The sequence below is a fragment of the Mauremys reevesii genome, linkage group 20 (assembly GCF_016161935.1).
Source record: "Mauremys reevesii isolate NIE-2019 linkage group 20, ASM1616193v1, whole genome shotgun sequence".
Classification (NCBI taxonomy): domain Eukaryota; kingdom Metazoa; phylum Chordata; order Testudines; family Geoemydidae; genus Mauremys; species Mauremys reevesii.
The window spans coordinates 15,398,593-15,421,873 of NC_052642.1; the positions used below are offsets into that span (position 1 = coordinate 15,398,593).

General features: G+C 45.2%; 1 protein-coding gene across 1 annotated transcript; it reads right to left on the reverse strand.

Annotated features, from left to right (window-relative positions):
• Positions 1 to 193: 193 nt before the first annotated feature.
• Positions 194 to 23,095, reverse strand: TNFAIP1 (TNF alpha induced protein 1). Its single transcript, XM_039507320.1, has 7 exons — positions 22,885 to 23,095; positions 17,288 to 17,624; positions 14,040 to 14,209; positions 11,583 to 11,672; positions 11,434 to 11,486; positions 8,280 to 8,475; positions 194 to 6,786 (listed from the first exon to the last, which is right to left on the reverse strand). The coding sequence occupies exons 2-7, from the start codon at positions 17,499 to 17,501 to the stop codon at positions 6,568 to 6,570; spliced, it is 942 nt and encodes a 313-aa protein (XP_039363254.1). The 5' UTR covers positions 17,502 to 17,624; positions 22,885 to 23,095; the 3' UTR covers positions 194 to 6,567.
• Between the last annotated feature and the right edge of the window lie 186 nt (positions 23,096 to 23,281).

Below are 23,281 nucleotides of genomic sequence, written 5' to 3' on the forward strand. Positions count from 1 at the left end.
GTATTTGTAAGGGGATGGACTTAATCAAATGGGTGAAAGGTAAGCAGTCTTAACAGTGCACAGCAACACAACCTGTGGATCAAGAACTGGCATTACATGTCTGTGGTGCAATGTACGAGATAGATTGTGTACTCTGGTGTTAGAGATTTTTTCGAACTGGCTTGTGTAAACCCAATGAAAATTCACGAGCCACTTAAAATATAACACAGTTTATTAAAAATTAGTGATCCATTTCCATTTAATGCACTGCAGAAAGTCAGAGAAAAATACTGTATTATTGGTTAATAAGTTTACTCCATCAACTTATTTCCCTTGCAAGACTTAAGAGATTTAGAATCCAGAACAAAATGAAAGCTCCTGTGGTCAGAAAGCAGCTTGTTCACAGAATGTCAGCTAAATTATCAACAGTCACCATAATCTGATGTCTCTGGTAAAAACAATTACAGTAGTCCAAGGTGCTTTATAAACATTAATGAATTAAGCCTCAAGACCCCTCTGAGGTAGGGAGTGTCTCACCCCAATTTTCACTGATGAGGAAAATGAGGCTCACCAAGGTTAAGTGACTTGTCTGAGGTCACACAGCGAGTCAGTGGCAGATGCTGGGATTAGGGCCCAGGTCTCCAAGTCTCTCAGTAAAACCTCCATTTTCCCAATAGAAGGGGTTTGGCATGCCATTTGGTTATACAGAAGACTTTTTTTTTTAAACGCGCAAAGGATTGTCAGAAAACATGATTCAGTTTTGGATTGTTTGGTCAGAAGTGTTCAGAAGAACCAAACTTACTCTGGTTTCCGGGTGTTTGAAGACCAGAACAAGCATTTTCTACGCCAGCCAGAATGCAGCTCTCAGAAACAGCATAGCGTCAGTCACTCCCGTCCCTCACCGGTCCGGATTATTTATTTATTGTTCATCATTTAGTACAAGAGAAAAAGTCAGTGAAATGGAACGTTACCATGGGATAAATGTCTCCCGTTCTGAAGCTTAAATGTCAAGGCGAAGGTTAAACATTTAGTTTTGTCTCGGCATTTATCGAGCAGTGGGAGACGGCTACCCTGCAACGCTATCCCAACTGATGTTATCACCTAATTAAAACCGATATTAAAGTGCTGCTTAATATAAGACATTCGTTTGGAAAGCTCCAAGCCCCCTTCCCTGTAGAAAGGAGGCAGGTATTTGCAATTCATTAGGACCCCATTTCAGAGAATGCAGCTTTCCCAGCACAGACGCCATATAAACAGTCCCCTGTCAAAAGGGTCACGTACAGATGTCAGTTAATATTTCCCATTCATCCCCTTAGTCTACTGTCATAATCTGAATACATAAAGTTCACTTAAACACAAATGTGCAGACGATAGCAGGGCTTCAAAAAGATTGCACCAGCTAATGATTGCTTGCTGGTGTAGTTAAAATTCACACGCTGCAAATGAGGCAAAGAGGTTTTCTTTTCTTTTCCTCCAAAAGGCTATTTTAGAGTCACAGGCACATCAATAGAATGCAAACGTAGGTGATTATGGTCTTTGTAGGAAGTTATTACGGATTTCTTAATGTGCAGCTGCGAATGCCTCAAATTAAAAATCTACGCTGTCATAATGGGGGGGATCATAATATGTGCTATTTAAAAACAGGAGAGAAAGTATTCTCAGCAAGAATGGCTGCTTTGTCAACCCTGCAAAGGGGATTTTACTATAGATAAGCAAAGATTGTGCTTAGAACAATGACTATTTCAAAGCTGCATTATCCTTCACAATGGTACTTGTTCTCAATTATATAAATGTCAAAAACATAACCTAGGATTCAATAACATCTAAGCAATTTACATCCTTTAAGTAAATAAAGAATGGTTAAAATGATAATACAGAGCACAAGTTACATCAAAACTACTAATATTAAATATAAGCAAAATCTAGGTAGTCATACTGTACAATCAACAGGTCATGGTTTAGGTGCAATAACATTCTGTAGAACATTCAATTAACATTCTGTATTGAAATATGCAGAAAGCTTTTTTTAAAAATCATTAGAACCTTAAACCCTTTTGGTAAAAAAAAAAAAGTGTCCAATGATTTAATATGGAAACAATGAAACTGCCCATTCCTGCATTTGGATTTAGTGAGACTATGTAAAATTGTCCAATGAGGTAATCACACGGGCCAGAAACACCTAGTATGTTCTATGTTCTGTATAGATACCGTACTGTCTTACTTAGCAAGTCTAATACTGCAATCATTTAACACTGTGAAGATTTGTTTATTAGCACAGGGTCCATACCTTTCTCTACGAATGCTGAGGATCTTCTGACATTCTCCCACCATGGGTCTATCCCTGGGGCAGGTGCACCACTGCTTGTAACAATGGGAGTGCTAGTTTTGATCAGCCACAGGCATTTTAACCTGTCACCTAACCAGGCCCTGATCAGCTCTGATTGCTCCCGTTAGTTCCCTAGAAAAAAAGGCATAAATCATCCCAAGAGTCCCTGGCTTCACAGAACTCACATTTCAGAAGTTATATAGTATGGGGAAATTGACGTTTTTTAAAATAACCAGAAATCAGAGATCTCAAAAGCCTTAGTCAAAACAAATCTCAGCAGCTGTGTTTCTGCTGGCATGATATCAAAACCGTCTGAAAAACAAAACATCACAGAAAGCAATAAAAAGCAGGTTATTGATTTTTATAGTGTTTTAAAGAGGCCTTTCAGAAAAAGGCAGGTGCAGTTGCATTACTGTGGCAACACTCACTGCTGGATGTGAGGAAAATTAAGAGATCACTTTCCACATGCAGGCGGCATGGTCAGACAATAAGGATAGAGAATCTGTGGCAACTAATGCTCTGTAAAGAGGCACATACAATCTTGTTTTTAAAAGACAAAAATCTAATCGAGGCCGATCCCCCATTCTTTCCAAATATCTATTCCCTCCAAAATACCCAACCGGCCCCATGCATGTTACAGCTTCACGCTGTGAATTGAAAGACTTTGCAGGAAAATAATCCCACGGGATTTTGCTTTTAAATTTGCACACAAGTGGAGTGCTGTGCAAAGAGCCCCACCCTATTGGTCTTGAAGACTGGCGTCTCTCATTTATCTAAAGAACAGGTACAGAATGGGCAGTGGCACAGCATGCTTACCACAATGCTCTCCCCATCTACCTTACACCTGGTGTGGAAGGGGCAAAGGGGAGTTCGGTCTCCATGGTCCTTTCCATCCTTGGCCATTCTGCCAACAAGTCACTTGTTGCCAGTTGTGGTGGTGGTATGATACGGAGCCCTGGCTACCCAGAACTAGACTGAGACCCCTCAATTAATATCAAATACATGCCACTAAACAGCCATCAGAGGGTAACAGCTTGTGGTCACAACTAGAGGAGGACAAAGTTTTTGGGTGAATAGAAATATTGCCAAAAAAATACACAGAGGGAGGGCTCTGAAACTATTGGTGAATTTGGGTCACAAATAGTTTGGCCAAAAAAACTTGGAAAAAAAACATTTGGAAATATCAAAATGTTTTGAAGTGTTGCTTTGAAATAACATTCAAAATGTTTTGTTTGACCCAAACAATAGTTTTTCATTTTGTTGAGAAAAAACAAAAAAAGATTCCATCTTGGTTTGAAATAATTTTTTTTTCCAGATTTTTTGTTTCAATCACCAAACAAACAAACAAAAAATCGTTTGCTCAGCTCTAATTAGAGGTGATCTGAATCTGAGCTGGTGACCTAGAGATGAAAGATCTTATGACCAAGATTTTCAAACACGATTAATGACTTTGCATGCCCAGCTTGAGACTCCTTCAAGGGAACTGGTCTGCAGAATGCGCCAACCAACCAGCCTCTAAAAATCAAGCTCATTTAAGAGGTCTCAAGTTGGGCACCCAAAATAATTAGGCCAATTTTTCAAATGTGACTAGATTTTTCCCCATTACCAAAGTTTATGCATTTTATCTCCTAATTAATAAATAAAACAATTCACTATCTTACTCAGTTTATAGCTTAAATACATCTAGGAAAATATACACTTAACACTGTAACCTGAAAGCATTATTTTTTAAACACCACATTCCATGGGCCATTTAATGAATTTTCAAAGAAAAAGCTCTATGTAGTTGAAGTATTCAAAATCTTTTGTCTAACCAGACTGCTGTAGATTGGGATCTTTGTCTTGAGAGAGGGAGAGCACTAAATGCGCTGAGTCGCCCGGCTTTTTAAATGGTTTAGGATGCTGGGAGGCTAGGCCAGTCTAGCATCCGAACCACATTTCTCTCCCCGTAGACTACTCTGAAGGCAATAAAACCCCCACACCTGCTGCAGCCTATTCACATATTTTAAAAAGCCTCGGAAACAATCCGTATTTTTCCTTTGAGACAGTAAGTCAGCCAGTTTGATCATTAACAAAAGGTCAAACCCTGAGAAACTGGAGCTTACTTGCTTGAACTGGAACTTGCTTGGATTTGGTCCCAAAACATCATTTCTAAATCGAGACCTTGTCTACACGTGGGACAAGCCCCAACTCAGCCTTTGGTGCCTAGCAACCAACGCAGCTGCACCACTGCTGATGCCTAAGCGTAAGCCGGGGCAGGCTGTGCTTTGCACCTATTACGAGTAGAGGTCAGTCTTGGTCAGACAAATTGGTACAAACCCAGGCATGCGCTTGTCTATGCTTTGCACTCAGCACCAGTCCAGTTACATCAGGATGTTCCTGAGCAGTGATTCTCACCCCCATCCCCACACACTAAGCCCAAATTCTCCTATGAATAGAAAAAAATAATTTCTCATGAAAGCAATGGAACGTGAATCTCGAAAAAATCCTAACATCCAGCACCGCCGGGCAAGCAACAAGCCAGTCTAGACGGGTGGCAATTAATTCCTGGCTGCTAGACAAACTGCTGCCCTTGCATGAAAACAATCCTAGATGAAATATTGAACCAGGGCACACGGCTAATTGCACATTATACAGTCATCTCCTGTGTGCAGTAGGGCTGCCCCTCTTCCCCCCAAACCACCACCAAACACTGAGATCAAGGCCAGTTCTTATTTGAAGCCTAAAGTTGGTTGCCTTGGTTAGCCAGCAAACCCAGATGTTTGAAGTGCCAGCTGGGGTCACCAGCTGTCCTCAAGGGGGAGAGCGACAGGAAAACTTTGGGCCTGATTTCCAGAGGTGCTGAACACCTGCAGCTCCCACTGGTTTCAGCTGGAGTTGTGGGGGCTCAGAACTTCAGAAAAACCAAGCCCTTAAGTTTTCACCTGGGCTACCAAATAAGTTGAGACCATCACGGTCTCTCACTGGATAGTCACGTTTACGATCAAAGCTCAAGTCCAAAAACCCCTACGCCCAAAGAGAGTTGACACTATAAGACCAAGAGAGGAGGAGTACACACTTGACAGATCATCTCTCTTTTTTAAAATATATGTTTTAAAAAAACATTTGTCTCTCAAAAGATTTAAAAAAAAAAAGTCAGCTGAAGAAATGGTTTAAAATTCAATATAAAAAGTCCCTCTCCTGGGGCTGTGCAGAGACAGAGCTCCACTGTATAACAAGGTGCAATGGCCACTATCCCTCCACTCCCATCTCCTGGCCTCAGAGGGGACTTAGAGCAGAGACAGATGGACAACCCCAACTGTGCTAGAGTGAATGCGCTAAGCAGCTTTCTTTGGTTTACACTTGAGTTATTTTCCCTCAATCACCCTGTTTTTTCCTAGCGTGAGGAAAGATGACACCAAGCAGTGCTTAGGGGCCCTCTTGATCTAGTGACTAATTCTAGAGAGATTCCCTCAATTCTTCAGTATCTATTAACACAGGGCTCCCACCCCACCCAAAGCCCCAGAGGGTAAGGGTCTCACCATGCCCATGATTTCACCAGGGCTCTGTTTTCTTGTAAGCTTCACCACACCCACACCCTCACCGCTAGGATTTTTTTTTCTTAATAATCACGTCATTTAATATTTACTCTCTAAACTTCCCCCATTTGGACCATTTGTTAGCTTGAGTCCTAAAAACTCGGCTTAAAGTGAGACAGGCTAAGCAGTTTCAGCACAAAAGGGGAAACACACCCTCTCTCATGCCATGGGAATCTAACTACTTGCTCCATAAGGAAAGAGTAGCTTGGCCAGCGAGAGGTAGCGTTTGCTAAATGTGCTAGTGTTCGAATCCCACAGGACATCCTTTGTAATAGAATTTAAAAACTAAGCAATTCCAGGGCACACAGCTCTTACGATGTCTCTGGCAATGTGTTTTCAAACAAATGGAAAAATACATCGCTTCTCACAAGACAGACAATGCCTCATGGCTGCAACCTATATCAGAACAGATGAGCTCCACAGGCAGGTTCTTGGGATCCCCGCCCATCCGCAGCACATGAAGAACTGCTCTATTTACACCACATGGTGCACAAGTAACATGTCACAATGACTCTAAAAGCCTCTGGCCTTAAGTGTTGTCTTTGGTTTGCACGCACAGATGCCGAGCTGCCTCTCTAGGAAGCACTGAAACCATTTGAGGATCAATCCCCCGCTTCCTGGACTAACTCCGCATATTCGTTAAGCTCTATGAACAAAGCAAACCGTTTCTCCTCTGCCAGCAGGCTAGTGGCCAAGCTGCCGGTCGTCGTAAGTGCTGTATCTCTTCACGTGGATGCGGCGCACTCGGTCACGCAGTTCAAAGCCCTCATCGTCCTCGCTGTGAGATGCCTGGCTTCGGCTCCTGCTCGTCGCCTCCAGCAGGGAGTTGTCAGGTACACGTGGAGTTTCATAAAGTAAAACGTTTAGTGTCTCCTCGTAGATACGCGCTTCAGGGAACTCAACCTAGGGAAGAGACAGCATGCTTTTTCCTGATGCAGACTGGGTAACATGAGAGGAGCCCCTCTACTGCTTATTGGTGAAGGAATTTCAAATGCGAATGCACATGAGGATGGATGTAAAGGCAGTAAAACTGTTCTAAGCAGAAGAGACTTGTGAGATAATCTCATCGCATCCCCCAGGGTACGATTTTACTTTATGTTCTCTAGCGCTTTCACTAGCCTAGGTTTTGATGGCCCATCTGCCACTTCTCCTGAGAGACTCCTGCAGAATCTACCACATCTCACTGTCAGGATTGTCATTTCTGATACTGAACTGCAAAGTCTGGTCTCATTCTAGTCTCACCGGCACACGTGTAAATCAGGAGTACCTCTGTTGAGGCCAGGGGAATTACTCTAGATTTATCATGCTGTAATTAACAAAGAAACACATTTTTCTTCTGTAACAGTTAATATTCAGCCCAAAGTTCCCTTTTGTCAGTTTTATCCTACCCCACTTTTATTTATACTGACATGTTCCCCTCTGAACAATTCTCCTCTTTTGACATTTGCATCTTCCAACCTTTTGGAGACGGTTATGCCCCCATCACACATCATCATTTAGTCAAGCCACACATAGGGTCAAATTCTGCTCCCAGTTATATAGTGCAAGTCTGGTGTAATTCAACTGAAAGTCATTTACACCAGTGTAACTAGGAGAAGAATTAGATCCTTCATTCAAGGGGGGTGGATTTTTTAAAAGCTCTTATGTGACTTAGGAGCACCAAGTCCTATTGACTTTCAGTGGGATTGTTTTCCTAAAAATTATTTAAGTGCTGTTGAAATTCCCTCTCTGAATCTTTATTCCTTATTTATTCCTTCCACTGACCTAACCATATTTTGCTCTTCTCTGAATTCTGTTCAATCTGCCAGCATCTTTTGGATACTGATATGCCCAGGACTGAATGCAGCTTGCTAGCCAAGTGTTTTCCAAGCAGCGGGTCCCAACCCACCAGTGAGTCACAGGAAAGGTCTGAGTGGGTCACACATGCCCCAGAGGCAGTCCCTCCCCTCCCATGCTCTCGCTTCCCCTGGGCAGTGGCCAGGGAGCAGGATCTGGACAGCAGTAGCACGGAAGAAGTAGCTTGAGTCAGCGCGCAGACAGATAGCAGCCTGGTAGACACCGCAGCCTGGCTGAGGCTGCAGAAGAGGCAGGGCTGGGAGAGTGAGAATCAGGGGACTGGAGGGTTGAGACAGTTGGAGAGAGAAAGAGAGCAAGGATAATGCAGACAAAAAGCAACTGAGTGGGTCACCAATAAAAAGTTGGGAGACCACAGAGCTAGCCAATGAGTGGCCCCGGTCATTTGGATTTCATTGACCATCAATGGCACTCAGTCAGCGAGCTGAGGCCACCCATGACCATACCTTCTCTTACTGACCTCAGAGATCTCACATGGATGTGCAAAGCGCTACCAACTTTGTTACTTAACCACAGGATTCAAGGAGGACAATTCCAAGTACCTTGGTTTGTTTCTTTTCCGTGGCGTACACTATCGAGGTGCAACAGACCTCAGCGAGCTTCCGCCCCTGTCCGTAGAAAGACCAGCAGCAGATTTCATCCCCTATAACATCCTTAATGAAGAGGACTCGGCCGTTGAAGCGGAGAGAAAGTTTATCAAACAGTTCTATGTTCTTCAGTAAGTTATCGTCCGAGTTACTGAAACACAGCGGCAAAGGCAGTGAAAAGGTATTTATGGTTTAGCAATTGGCCTGCACCGTAAACTGCGCAGGCTTAGCATTCCTACTCCACCACGGCTGCAAGCATTAATCTACTGGAGGATACAGCTAGTGGCTCATTGCTATGCACTGGAGAACAGCCAACTTGGAACACAAATAGGATGCTCTGCTCCCCTGAGCAAATGCTCCTTTAGAGGTCAAATGGTGTAATTAATATAATGGTAGCAGTTTCCTATGTCATTATAGCAACAATGTAAACCTACATCCTGACCAACGCCAGAGCTGATTAAATCATATGCTTACTATGGTTCTACTTAGCCAGGCAACAGGAAATGACTCCAGAGAGCCAACGCAAGGGTCAGCAGAACGAGTCCAAGCGTGAGTAGAACTGTCACTTTACAGAGTCCTCCTTGTACCTAGAATGATACAGGGCACAATTTTCAAAAGCATCTAAGTGACATAACTGCTCTTGAAAACTTTGCCCACTGTATCGCTTAAATATATTTGAGTTTAATAAAGATGTCAAGTGATCCTGAGCCTATCTTGATAATGACGCAATGTAATTCACATTGTAAGGCATGTAAACGACATGGTCAAACTCTAAAAGACAGGCCCCTACTACTCTGGCATTGACTTCGGCCCAATTCAGCCAAACGTATGTAACCCACTCGGAGGGGTGCTCTGTCCCCCTCATGTATGGTTGGCCACACAGAGGGATATTAGCCTGCAGCAGCCTTGGCTAACAGACATGGTCTTTTAGCTCAAGGAGTAAAGGCTCGTGCTTTTGGGTCCAGAGCCCCAGATTCAGTCCAGATGCTGGTGCCTCACCTGTGGTACTCCACGAGGGCCACATCTACATTACAAACCTATATTGGTAGAACTACATCACTCAGAAGTGTGAAAAGTCCACACCCCTGAGCAACAGTTATACAGACTTAACCCTCTGTGTAGACAGCGCTTTGTTGACTGGAGAGCTTCTCCGGTCAACATAGCTACCCCGCCTCTCAGGGAGGTGGATTAACTACGCCTATGGGCGAAGCTGTCCCATCAGCATACTAACATCTTCATGAGTGCACTACAGCACTGGTGCAGTTGTAGCACAGTACATGAAGATAAGCCCTAGTATCCCTCCTGAGGCCAGTGGGGCTAGCTGAGAAGTGAGGCAGTCACCATGAGACGGGTGGCAAGCAGGTTCTAAGGCAGCGAGTATTCACTTTAGAGGCTTGAGAAACATTTGTGATCAAAGCTGAGGACGGGTGGAATAGAGCAGGCCAAAGGCTTCCGCTCTCTGGGGTGTGAGACTGATTGGCCCCGAATCCTAGAAGTGTCGAAGTTCAGCATTTAGTATTGGGATGATTTGGTCTGGCATTCAGCTAACTGTCTTCAGACGTACTGTGGCAAAACCAAGCCACTGCATCATCCCGGGCCAAACTAACTTGGGCAAACTTCAGAGGCCTCCAAACCTGGAGGGGGAGGGAGAGGTAACCAGGCGAGAAAAAGAGCTGTAGAAGCAACATAGTAAAATGGACAAGCCTTAAAACCCTAGAAAAATCATACTTTGTGCTTATTCAGCACCTTGGAGATTCCTCTGTAGGTATTTTCCATGATGACGGGTAATTGTCACCATTTTATACGTGGGGAAACAGAGGCTTTAAGTGTTTTGCCAAGGTAACAGTGCAAGTGGCAGAGCTGGGCAAAGAACCCAGGAGTCCTAGCTCCTAAAACATTCTGTCACATTATCTCCTTACTGATACAGTAAGTGAGCAAGCGGTCTTCACTGATGAGGAATGGGAAGAATTGGCGGGGCAGGGGAGAATATTTTTTATCCTGGTAAGATGTAGTGTCTATAAAGAGATGCCTCAGACAGCTGCCATCAAGGCATAAAAAGCCACGCAAAAGGAGTAATTAGAAGCTCAAGTTAACTGAGCTGTCCCTGCATACTGTCGCTCTCATCAGTGCCTCTCCGACTTCAGACCCCTTCTGACTAATATGCTATTTTGTCCTTAGCGCAGCATTGTCGCTGGGTAATAAAGGGAAGCATGGCCAGGAGCACTGCGGAAAACACAGACCCCAGCTGGATGATGAATGTGCTGCTCTCTAGCATTCCCTAGTGGCCACCTGCAGTGACACGTTTGCTAGAATCCGTCTCTCTGGCAGACGGACGGCACATGTCTAGAGACTCAAGGAGGTTGAAAAAACCTCCATGACTGTCTCAGAACAAACAGGCAAATGTGCCCTCCCCCCCACTCTTAGGGCTGGCTGTGTTGCTTCAAGCTCCTGATCTGGGAAAACCAGGAGCCACTTTGGCAGTGGTGTGGCACTGGGGGCGGGGGGTGTTACAAGAGTTACACCACAGAACCCAAACCACACTTTGTTTCTTCCCTCAGTGACACACAAGGAGAGCCACTATCCTTAATGCTAGAGCCTTACAGGGGCAGTTCCTGCTCTGATACGTTTCACATCTCTGCCTTTTACGTCCCCTTTACGACTATGTAATTAATTGATTTCAAAAGGGGTGGGGCTGGAATAACTAGGTGTGCTGTAGGTCAGGACCGAGGTGGGTTAGCAGGGCTGCATGGGAGCTCAGGAATTGAACGGCAGAGGGAGGTACAGGTCACAAGTGCATTCGCATTGCAGCAGGGGGGTGGAAGTTTACCCTGCATTGCCTTACTCTACCTGGCTTCAGCCAGTGTTAATAGTAGTCATGCTTCTCTGAGCATTTTGAGACAGCGCCACCTCTGCTACCCACACGCTGAGCTCTAACAGGCTGCATTCCCCCTGCAACCCAAGGAGCCTGATCATCCTCTGTCAATCACGAGTAACTGCACTCAGGTGCACGGAGAAACGCTCCTGGAAGAGGAGAATCAGGCCCATGCACACCCAGCCCCAGTAGCCTACGAGGAACTTTTACCGTCCGCGTGGAACACTCAAGACATACCTGGTGTAGGAATATTTGTTGTTGCTCCTGTTATAAAGCAGCTTGACAACAGGCTGTGAGGAGAGAAAAGAACAAAGGCAGGGCAGGTGAGTGGTGGACTGTAAAGAGGTTGGCAGAAATGCAGTGAGTGGTGATGGAAAAGCAGTTACTTTCATGGAGGATTCGATGAGCCTCTCTTCTTCCTTTGGAGACGTGATGATGGGGATGTTACAGACGGGCTCGTATGAGTCTTTCTTGTCCTGGTTCAAATAAAATAAGAGATATAATTAACATGGGCACCTCAGCCATGTTCCCAAGCCCGCCAATGCAGAGAAAGAGCACAAAGTTGCTATAGTAACTCCACCATATTACCGTGATCTGCAACCCAGAAATACAGCAGAGCTGTTTCTTAGCCCCGAAAGGCCGTGATCACTGAAACATTCGGATGCAAATGGATGTCATTCCTACCCACGGCAACGACTCCGAGCCTGCTGTGGGTTTGTGTTCGGGGGCTGGGATGTTCTAGCCCCTTTGACAAAGGGGGCAGGGGAAAATGTTTGGGCCAGTTTTATCAACTGCCCACGGTAGATCAGTCATCACGAATCACACATTTGCTGGAGAGAAATGCACCTCACTGAAATGGACCCAAACCCTTTCTTGTACAAGCAACAAGCTATTGCTGGTAGCAGACGCTAACTCCAGCTTCCTTACGCAATGAGCTATAGCGCCAACTACTGGTTTCTTGAGTAGAAAATATAGACAACAGATTTTGATTTTTTTTTTATATCTACTTACATGGCCCCTTTACTGTAGTATTGGAGCATCTCACTGTGACGCTGTACCCCATAATGCTTTATGGAAACATGACATAACTGGAACAGGTTTTGGGCTGCCTGTGCCATGTAACATATCTCTGTAAAGGTTATGGTCTACTATATCTATTCATCTTATTTGTACACATATATTTTGTACTTGAGGTTAAGAATATTGGCTGTAAACTTGCTTGATTTCTAAGTAAGCTTTGTGAGGCATTTAGTCAGCTTCTTTCGGAAGGAATTTGCAAGGTACCCAGTCAGGAAGCACTAGGGGAACAATGCATCTTGGAATGCTCCAATCCACATAAGAAGTCTTCCTGAAGACATACAAGATACCATGTGGACAATGGCTTCTGCCTGTAAAGACTGAGTCATGCATGGACATGTGACTTGCCCAGGTTACTCCAGGACTCCATCTTGGAGCTGGACTTTGCATAGGAGTGAGGAGAGGGTCTCCACCCACAAGAGAAAGTCTATTTAAACCCCTGGGAGACCCCTCCATGTGGTCTTCAGCTGGCTAAAGAGAGAGCTTCTCCAAGATACTTGAAAGAAACTGGAACAACGCACAGTAACTACAGGGGGTATGAGTGATTGCTAGACCCAGGCTAAAAGGAGATTAGTCTGTAAAAGGGAGCATTCTGGAACCGGTGAGGATCTTATCTGTAGTCAGTCTGATTAGACATAGATTTGCGCATTTTATTTTATTTTGCTTGGTGACCTACTTTGTTCTGTCTGTTACTTGGAACCACTTCGATCCTACTTTCTGTATTTAATAAAATCACTTTTTACTTATTAACTCAGAGTCTGTATTAATACCTGGGGGAGCAAACAGCTGTGCATCTCTCTCTATCCGTGTTATAGAGGGCGAACAATTTATGAGTTTACCCTGCATAAGCTTTATACAGGGTAAAATGGGTTTATTTGGGTTTAGACCCCATTGGGAGTTGGGCATCTGAGTGTTAAAGACAAGCACACTTCTGTTAGCTGCTTTCAGGTAAACCCACAGTTTTGGGGCAAGTAATTCAGACCCTGGGTCTTTGTTGGAGCAGACGGGAGTGTCTGGCTCAGCAAGACAGGGTGCTGGAGTCCTGAGCTGGCAGGGAAAACAAGAGCAGAGGTAGTCTTGGCACATCAGTTGGCAGCTCCCAGGGGGGTTTCTGTGATCCAACCCGTCACACTCACAATCTTTAATTCTCTCAACACCCCTAGGAGGCAGGGAAATGCTACTATCTCCAGTTTACAGAACGGAGGCCCAGAGAAGCTGTGACTTGCCCAAGGTCACACAGGGAGTTTGTGGCACGGCAAGGACTTGAACTCAGGTCTCCCAAGTCATAAGCTCTAATCACTGGACCATCCTGCCTCTCTTTAGGCTGCAATAGCACCTTATTCCCGAAGTGCTTCATGAGCCACATACACACTCAGCACGGCTACACTTCCGCCCCCTCTCAGGTGGAAGCCAGAAGCAAACAGTGGGATTAGCTGGGGATAGTTTGCCCAAGTGATCATTCCAAATCCCTTCTCTAACAAGAAGCATCACAGAACACTTCGTGTCCAGGCAGAGCAGAGAACAACATGGTTTTAAGCTCGTATCCAAAAAAGCAAGAGGTCTGTCGCTCAGTTTATCTGCCTTGGAAAGAGACCCAGAGGGGATCAAAACTGATTTTAGACATTTCAGACTTGATATCAGACATCCTCTGGAGTTGCACCAGTACCTCATTTAAACACAAGCATTTTTAAAAGCACGTACAACAAAAGGTAGGTCCCCAATAATTTTTAGAAATGAAAAAACTTCAGGCTGCTGCCACATCTTACCTGGAGAGCTGCCTGGCACATGTCTACTAAGCCCTGAATTAGGTAATATTTCGCTTCTGCCATCAGCTCTTTGATCTCCTGCCTGTTTTTTGGAAGCGCGATAGTGTCGTCTCGGAGGTAATTTAAAATCACACCAAAGTGTTTCCCACAACGGTCTATAAGGATCCACCCTGAAAGACAAACACCACAATATTTGAGTGCAGCGTTGTACCAAAGGAGGCAAGCAGCAGCTCGGCAAGGAGGCAAAACATGGAATCTCAGTGCAACAGCTCTCAGGCCTCATCTGTGGATAATCCATCTTCCTAGTGTCTCTTGCAATGGAGCTTGACCAAATTCCCAAGGTAGTCAGTGGGAGTCTTTTTTGACTTTAGGGGAGCTAGATCTGGCCCACAGAAGGGAAACTGACAGAGGAATTGCTCTTCTCAATGGTCCAACCACCAACCTCTCCAAAAGGAAAGATTCCACGCAGATTCCAAAGCCTAATAAGGCCTAGATGAAAGAATCTGAAAACAATCAGGCTTTCACTGTGAGGGACAAAACACCCGTAAGAAGCCTAGTGCATTGTTTTCTAGCGCACTGATCACACACTTTCATCCCAGAACTGTTTTCTGTGCCTTGTCTTGTCTACATTAGATTCCAATCAACTGGCGACATGGATCCATTTAAATATTATTGGAAGTTACCAGTTGGCACTATTACAGTAGTTCTGTTTAACTGACCTTTTAGGCAGCTAGATCTTAGAAAAATGCTTATTGTTAAATGTGGGACAATGTTTTTAAGAAGCTCAGCGCTATACCAGTGAAGTTGGTTCTTACCGCCTTCACGTCTAAGTCATTTCTGTTGCCTACAGGTTGTGTGGGCAAACAGGACCATTGCATGGTGCCAGAACAGTACAGCCATGTGAAATGCAGTGAACACTGGAACCCAAACTCCAAAACAATAGGCATGAGAGTGAGTTTGGGGTAGGAAGGCTTTTCAGGAGTCCTATTTGATTTTTTTTTTTTTTAACTTGTTGGAATGAATTTTGTGATTTTTAACTTTTGCCCATAGAGAACATGATAAGCTCAAAAACATGAATATATATCAAGATCTAGGTGTTCAGCAATAAGAGAGATCTATTGGATTGGTGTAATAACAAATATTTTAAAGCAATTAAATATTCTTCAAGTGTTTACAACAAATATGCATAATTCAATAATAAAAGCTAAGTGAAAATACATGACTCTTCCCATAACCCTCTACAAGGGATGGGTAGACTCCTACCAATGTGCACTGCCATGCAAAGAAGCAGATGCAGTATTGCCAGGCAGCTTAGTAATAAAAAAGTATCAGAAAAACTAGAGGCCACTTGCCAAAAGCGTTTGCAAATTCTAAATGGATTTGAGTCTAAGTTCTGCACACCACCTGCTGGCATTTGGCAGAGGTTTCACCAGTCCTCTTTCCCAGTTCTTGAGAGAGAAATCAAAGCAGCATTCCACAGATGCCAAGATATAGAACAAGCCAGTGAAACCAGTGAGGGAAAGGCCAATCTGTATAAGCAGGGAGAAATGCAGGAAAGCCACTCAACAGGAAAACTCAGCACAGGTGCTTCATTTGTTGTGGAGAAGGGATGCAGAACTTGCCATCGGACAACGCTAGCATAGGCTGCACGCAGCAGCAGGAAGCATCTGCCTGAACCGTCTTACGTAACAGGCGTTCTAATGTGGAGTTAACATGCAAGGAGGGCAAGATTTTGCAATGAGTCAATATCTGACATTAACAGGGGATGAACAACAACGACGATACTTTGCATTTCTACAGTGTCGTCCGTACCTGGATCTCACAGAGCTTTACAAACATTAGCAGATTTGTGTCCCTGCACACTTAGGGTGGTATCACTCTCCCCTTTTCAGATCTGGTCTAACACACTAACGATATGCTATCACGCCGATTTAGTTAAACCGAGTATTTGACAGGCACGCTACACTGATATACACCAGCTTCAATCCAAATTACAATATTCATACACAAAGCTGAACTGAGTTAGTTTAAACCTGGTGCAACATCGACCCTTTAGTTTAACCAGTGCAACCTCTATGTGTAAATGAACAATATGAAATACCAAGAGGTTGAGCGACTTTTCCAAAGTCACAATAAATACATGGCACAGCAGGGGCTAGAATCCAGATCCCCACGTTCCCAAGCCCACACTCAACACCCAAGATCATTCTTCCCTGGGATGCGTAAATACATTTTTTCCTGCTTTTGCTTATATTTGTATTGTGTGAGTGTATTTAGAGGGCCCCAATCAGGGACATATTCTCTCTCTCTCTCAACATAATTCCACAACTCTAGTGAGCCCACATTTTTTCTACTCCAAAACACGTAGTTTTGCTAGGCGGCATGTGAAAGCATTCATGGCCACTGCTCATACGGATGCTCTTCCTTGTTCTCCTATTTAAATAAAGCTGCCGAGTTAAATTTGTTTAGACTGTAAACTCATTGGGGCATCGACTACCTTTTTTATTATCCATGTGCACAGTACAATATTGCCCTGATCCCTGACTGTGGCCTTTAAATGCTACTCCAATTCAATTATATGAATATCAGAATCAACAAGTAGCACATGCCACAGAGACCAAAAAACAGCACCTGGGTTTGGCAACACGGGTCAGAGCTTAAAACAATAAAAAGTGCTGCCACTTGTCTGCCCCTTCCCACATTTCAACTGATGCCTCTACACAAGATCATACAAGTGCCAACCCACACGCATATGTTCAGTCCTGACAGCAGCGTAAGCCATCCACATACCAGCTGCGACAGAAGTAGAGCAAATGATTCCTTGCTCCAACTAATGTTGGTAACGAAGGGGGAAGTTTACTCTCGGTGCCTTTGAAAAGAAATCTCCGCCTATATCCCATGCATTGACAGAGTCCTGGGCAAGTCTTCACTACCCGCCGGATCAGTGGGCAGTGATCGATTTATCAGGGGTCAATTTATCGCATCTAGTGTAAAATCAATCCCCAATCACACTCCCCGTCGACTCCGGAACTCCAGCTCGCAAGAGACAGAAGTGGAGTCAACAGGGGAGCGGCAGCGGTCAACTCACCGCCGTCCTCACAGCCAGGTAAGTCGACCCAAGACGCGCCGACTTCAGCTACGCTATTCGTGCAGCTGAAGCTGCGTATGTTAGGTCGACCCCCCCCCAGCTAGTGTAGACCTGAGCCTAGTCTCAGACATGCATGCGGCTCCTGTCGGTGCTCCCTTACCTTCCTTGTCAGTCAGCACTTCCATCCTGCCACTGAACATGGCCTTCAGCATGGTGTCGTGCCTGGTCAGCACCTGCACTGTGGTGTAGTACAAGGAGCCCCCAACGTTGAGCCGCACGTACTTGTTTCCCAGGCTACCCTCTCTGAAGCTGCAGGTTTTGGGCTTGGCTCCTGAAGACCGGCAGATGGTGGTCAGGCACGTGTCCCCAGACATCTTCTGCAAGTAGATGACGACTCTGCAGAGGGTTGGTTTGATTGATTCCACCGTGGTTGGTGAGGGGTCACGAATTGCCAGATGGGGAGGGCAGGGTAGGAATGGTCATAAGTCGCTCGAGTCCTGGGTGGAGTTAGAAACAAAGAAGAGGATGAGATCAAGGAGGAAGCCTAGAATTGCTGGATAGCTTCCAGTTCTGAGGGACTCTTCATCGGTTTTTATTAGCCAAGCGCTACAGTTTTTGACCGCACTCAGCGTTGGTCTGGCACTGTTACTGTTCTCACTGAAGCCAATAACAACTCCCATTGACTTCAATGGGAGCAGAGCTAAGGCACTTTTAAAAATCCCACCTAAGATGTTTAAAAGAAAGGGGAAAAAGGAGGACGGAGATAAACAGACAGAATTTGGACTTTATTTTAGTAGCCAGCCCGGAACATTGCTGGTCTTAATGTATGTTTATAAACCACTGTGATAAGAAAGGCAAGTATTACTAGCAGACATAACTGAAAGCCTGAATGAAGGATTGGAATAGGGAAACTGTAGAAGAATTTGCTGAGTTTCAACGTCAAGGTTTGAGTGCATGCCTAACTACAAATGTGTCGGGAAATTAGCTCTTTCCTCACAACAGTCATGAGAAAATAATCAGGCCTGGCGTTTGGTAAGTGTTTAACAAAGGAGCCTGCGCCAAAAAAATTTGGTTTTGATTCTCTTTTCAATATGAGACAAAACTCTGCATCTTATTTCAAATGATTAATTGAAAATAATAGCACTTCCACCCCATTTAGTCAAATAAAGCTTTTCTGGACTATGCAAAGCTTAGCCATCAACCAAACCTGAACTCACTGGGAAATACTGCAGTCTGAATGTATCTGTGCAGTGGCAGGAACTCTGCTCTCCCTCAGCTTCCCAGAAGGATATTACACATCTTGCTCAGACCCTATCCTACACAATAGGAGAGTTTCCTGCACTTCCGCTAGCTGTAATAACAGCTTGTAGATCTTTTCTTTTAACTGGAAATCTGTACAGCAGCTGTGGCAGTCGCCCTTTACTGGGTTTAATTGTAATCATTGAAATCACTGCTTGGGCCATTCCATTTCTCCATCCATCCACCATTTCTTGGTACATCCTTACACAGACATAGTTGTTCCTGCTGTACCCTAGCAGGTAGGGTAGCTGATGCTGTATTAGAGTTCTAATATGGAGAAAACTGTTTGGGATCTGTTTGCTAGAACATCCCTTACTGATGAGCGCAGATGAGAAACTAAGCTAACCTGTCACTAATCCAGTCTGAGCCCCACCCTTGCCTCTGCTCTCCTCTCTCATCCCAACACAAGGTAAACAAGAAATAGAACCAAAAGAATAAAAGCAAAGATGGGCCAATTCTAACATGTCAGATCCAAAATCCTCTAACTGGAAAAATTTGAAACTAGATTTCATGGGCACTGCACTGTGTTCTGCTCCTGGGTTCAGCTATTTCACTTTGCTCCCAGTGCTGACATCTTTTTTCCTTCCCTCCCACTATGCCATAGTCTACTTATGTGTCCATTCCGGATTGCAAGCTCCTCCTTGTCATCTCACTTCTCTGTAGCATCAGTGGCCTTGTACAAATAACCTGCTATCCAATAGTGCCGTTCTTTACCACCATCCAGACAGCATGAAAGAGCTAAGCATCCATCTGGTATAGAAAAACCTCTTGATAGCTACAGACGGCATCTTATTAATTGTAAGAGATTTGAAGAACTCCTGACTTTACAGGCATAGAAGAATGCTCTTATAGCGTCACTTCCCATCTTGATTGTTGTATCTGGGTAATCAGTACAGGCGGGCTCTATTAATCCACAGTGAGTAGGTAGCAAACTCTGTAGCTTGCAAGGACACAGCAAATTCCACAAAGCATTTTTTAGGCCAAGGCAGGTCAGTCAGGTTATAACTGGCTCTAATTGGCACCCCTATGCGCTGTCAACATTCTTAACCTTGAGCTGAACAGTCCTAGAAAACAAAGCATAAGTTCTTTTCTACCTCTAAACACAGCGAAGTTGCTTCTTAGCTGATCACGTTAACCAAGCATCCCAGAGATCACTATGAATCACAGGCAGTCACATATCTCAATTGTTGATCTACAGGTGATTAATCACTATAGGCTGTGATCACCAAGACCTGGTTGTGTGAGTACTGTCACACGACAAGATCACTGAACAAAATAATACCTTTCATTTCTCTGGGCCCTTTTATCAAGGTCACTTAAAAAAATCTGTCATAGGAATGGGATGGGAATAAAGCCCAGGTCTCCTATCTTATTTCAGATACTCTGACCTGTGCTTTCGCTGCTATATAATCCATCCGCCATTATTTCGGTGCTTTGTATTTCTTATCTTGGGGGGAGGGGGGAAAATCAGTTAAGTCAGGTTTATTTTTGTTTACCGGCATTTTCACTTGTAGGTTTAAATATACTCATTTAAACTCAACTGGCTTCATTTGGATTTTTTTTAAATAATTAAAGTACTGCTAGGTTTTTACACAAAGTGTGTTTTTACAAACTTTAATTTTGAAGCCCAGTTAATGTAGGGAGTGTCCCTCTAAATAAAAACACCTTTAAAGACCTTCAGACTGAGTGATGATAAAGGTTTTGAAAAGGACAGAATTCAAGTGTCTGATCCTGCAATGAGTGGCAGATCTCCACACCCAGTCAAGACTCCCATGAACCCTACATGGGTCTTCCTGACTGCATCTCATTGCAGAATCAGGGTCTCAGTTAGTGCTATTATTTTCCCCCAACGAAGCAGAGAGTAGAGTAAAATGGGGGAAACCTTTTTGCCAACCAATCAACCACGTAAGAGCAAATACCATTGATTTAACATGTTATTAAAGACATAGGCTAGGAGACTTCACCCATACTCAGCAAGGAAACCCTCAATTACTGTCTTTACTGTAAGAGGAAAAGTTTATTCTGTCCTTCTTTCCTGCCTGGTGAGAGAGGAGAGGCGCAGGATTGTACACACAATAATACAACATTTCATAGCTCATATCTGGAAATAGTCCCAGTTAAGAAATCCCAGCCTACATCATAAACAGCTCAAGAGAAGCATTCAAACAGCATCATTTGCAAACTAAGCATTATAAAGGATACTCCCCATTTCTTGGTCCAGTCCAGGAGGGAACTGGAAGATAGAGACAAACTGGTGTATTAGTTTTCCCTTGTATTACAATAGCACCTAGAGGCTCTAGCTGACATCAGGGCTCCATTGTGATAGGCCCTGTACAAACACGTAAGAAGAGACAGCACCTCCACCAAAGAGTTTACAATCTAAATAGACAACAAACACCACCACTCTGCTCTTACATAGCGCCTTTCATCAGATCTCAAAGCGCTTTACAAAGGAGGGGGAGATAATATATTTAATTGGACCAATTTCTGCTGGTGAAAGAGACAAGCTTTCAAGCGATAATGGAGAGCAGTATCGTTCTCTCCATTTTACACAGCGGGAAAACTACCCACAGGAAAGAGAAGTAACTTGTCCAAAGTCAGTGGCAGAGCCAGGAACTGAAACCACATCTCCTATTCGTATTAAGAATTAATTTGTAGGAAAGAATACTTATTGGCAGGCAGTGCGGCCCAGTCAATAGAGCACTGGACTGGAACTCAGGAGATTGGCCTTCAATTCCTGGCTCTACCACAGACCTATTGGCTGACCTTATGCAAGTCATTTTCACCTCCGTGCCTCAGTTTCCCCACCTGTAAAGTGTGAATAATGCTGCTGACCTCCTTTGTAAAGCATGTTGAGATCTCTGGATGAAATGCGCTATATAAGCGCTAGGTAGTACTACTAGTAATAGTTTGACCAGAGAATGAAATCAGTACATTGCTGGAGGAAGTTCTGCTGGGTACTGCTGACAATATTTAACAGTATGTTTCAGCAACTATGTTATTGCATATTCGTAGGGTGGCAAAAAAGAGACCTTTCCCCAGGTTCGGCTACAGATTGCAGAGAAAATCATGACTGAACAATCAGGAATTTATTTGCAGGGTAAGAGGTGTGGGAGAGAGTGAAGAGGGAATCTAACAATTCCCTGCTCTAAATAAAAAGAGAGCGCGAGCACTTTCCGTCTTCAGGGCATCCTCAGAACCCCCATGAGAAGTACCTGCTGCAGGGGGCCTGCTTTACAGAGAAATACAATATTTCTGTTTATGGGTGCCTCTGTGCTTTTACATTTACAAACATTAGGTCACCCTCACTACACCTTGGAGGTAGGGAACACTAAGAATTCTTAGCCCCACTTCACAGGGGGAGAGAAACATGGCCCTGGCCCCAACGAGCTAACTGTTGGGTAGGACACATCCCCTGAAAACACTGTAAAACTCTTTGGGGAAGGGACCATCTTTTTTGTTCCAGGTGTTTACAGCTTAGCAACACGGGGCCCTGGTCCAGGAGTGGGACTCCTAGCCACTACTGCAATCCAGATAATGAACAAGGACGACAAACAATGAGGGGAAGCGGGGAGAAGGGCTGCCAACTCTCATGAAGTTACCGTAAGTCTAATCATACGTAGCGTGTTCCTTAACACACTTTGTGAAGCACTTTGAGACCAAAAGTGCTACTGATGAAAAGTGCTGGATAAGAGATGGGTGTTGTACTTATTAAAGCCCTGGCTCTGGGAATGAAACACAAGAATCTCGGCCCATCCAACCCCCCAGTTTTTTCCCCATTACAATGAGAAGGCTGGAAACGGGAACCCAAAAGACTCCAACTTAGGAAAGCAAATAAAAAGAACCCAACATTTAATATTAAGTCCCATTAATTTTTGGCCAATCTCATTAATCCTTTTGGCCAGACTAATGATATCAGCATGCTTGGGGCCAGCAATATCAGCTACAAAACCATCACGTGGACGGATGCTTTAGTTACTTACGTATATTCCTTGAGGGTAAATACATAGGGGATGGGGTGGGTGCATGGCCCCCCCCAGCCCCAGGGTATTTACCCGGCTCCTCGCCCGCCCCCCCGGACCCCCGGGTATTTACCCGGCTCCTCGCCCGCCCCCCCCAGCCCCAGGGTATTTACCTGGCTCCTCACCGCCCCCCCCAGCCCCCAGGGGTATTTACCCAGGATATTTACCTGGCCCCAGGATATTTACCCGGCTCCTCGCCCCCCCCGGCCCCAGGGTATTTACCCGGCTCCTCGCCGGCTCCTCGCCCGCCCCAGCCCCAGGGTATTTACCCGGCTCCTCGCCCGCCCCAGCCCCAGGGTATTTACCCGGCTCCTCGCCGGCCCCGCCCGGCCCCCGGGTATTTACCCGGCTCCTCGCCCGGCCCCCGGGTATTTACCCGGCTCCTCGCCGCCCCCCCGGCCCCCGGGTATTTACCCGGCTCCCCCCAGGTACTTACCCGGCTGTGGGACCGTCGCGCTCCGAGGGCTGCCGGCGACGCTGCCTCGCAGACCCCGCTCCAGGAGGCCCCGGGCCCAGACCTCAGCCCTGCTCGGGGCACAGCCTCCAACCGCAGCTTCCCCGGCCTGGGCTGGGCCGAGCTTCCCCCGCAGCCCCGGACCGCTCCCTGCCCCTAGGACTACAGGCTCCAGCATGCACCGCGACCGCCTGCCCTTAAAGACTACAGCCCCCAGCATGCAACGGGGCCACCGTCCCCTGGGGACTACAGCCCCCAGCATGCAACGGGGCCACCGTCCCCTGGGGACTACAGCCCCCAGCATGCAACGGGCCACCGTCCCCTGGGGACTACAGCCCCCAGCATGCAACGGGCCACCGTCCCCTGGGGACTACAGCCC

Coding starts and splice junctions, on each gene's coding strand:
- TNFAIP1 (XM_039507320.1), bottom strand. CDS start 17,501: ATGTCTGGGGACACGTGCCTGACCACCATCTGCCGGTCTTCAGGAGCC. Junction 11,673..14,039: donor TGTGCCAGGCAGCTCTCCAG/GTAAGATGTGGC, acceptor TATTTGAACCAG/GACAAGAAAGACTCATACGA. Junction 8,476..11,433: donor AACAAATATTCCTACACCAG/GTATGTCTTGAG, acceptor GCTGTGTTTCAG/TAACTCGGACGATAACTTAC.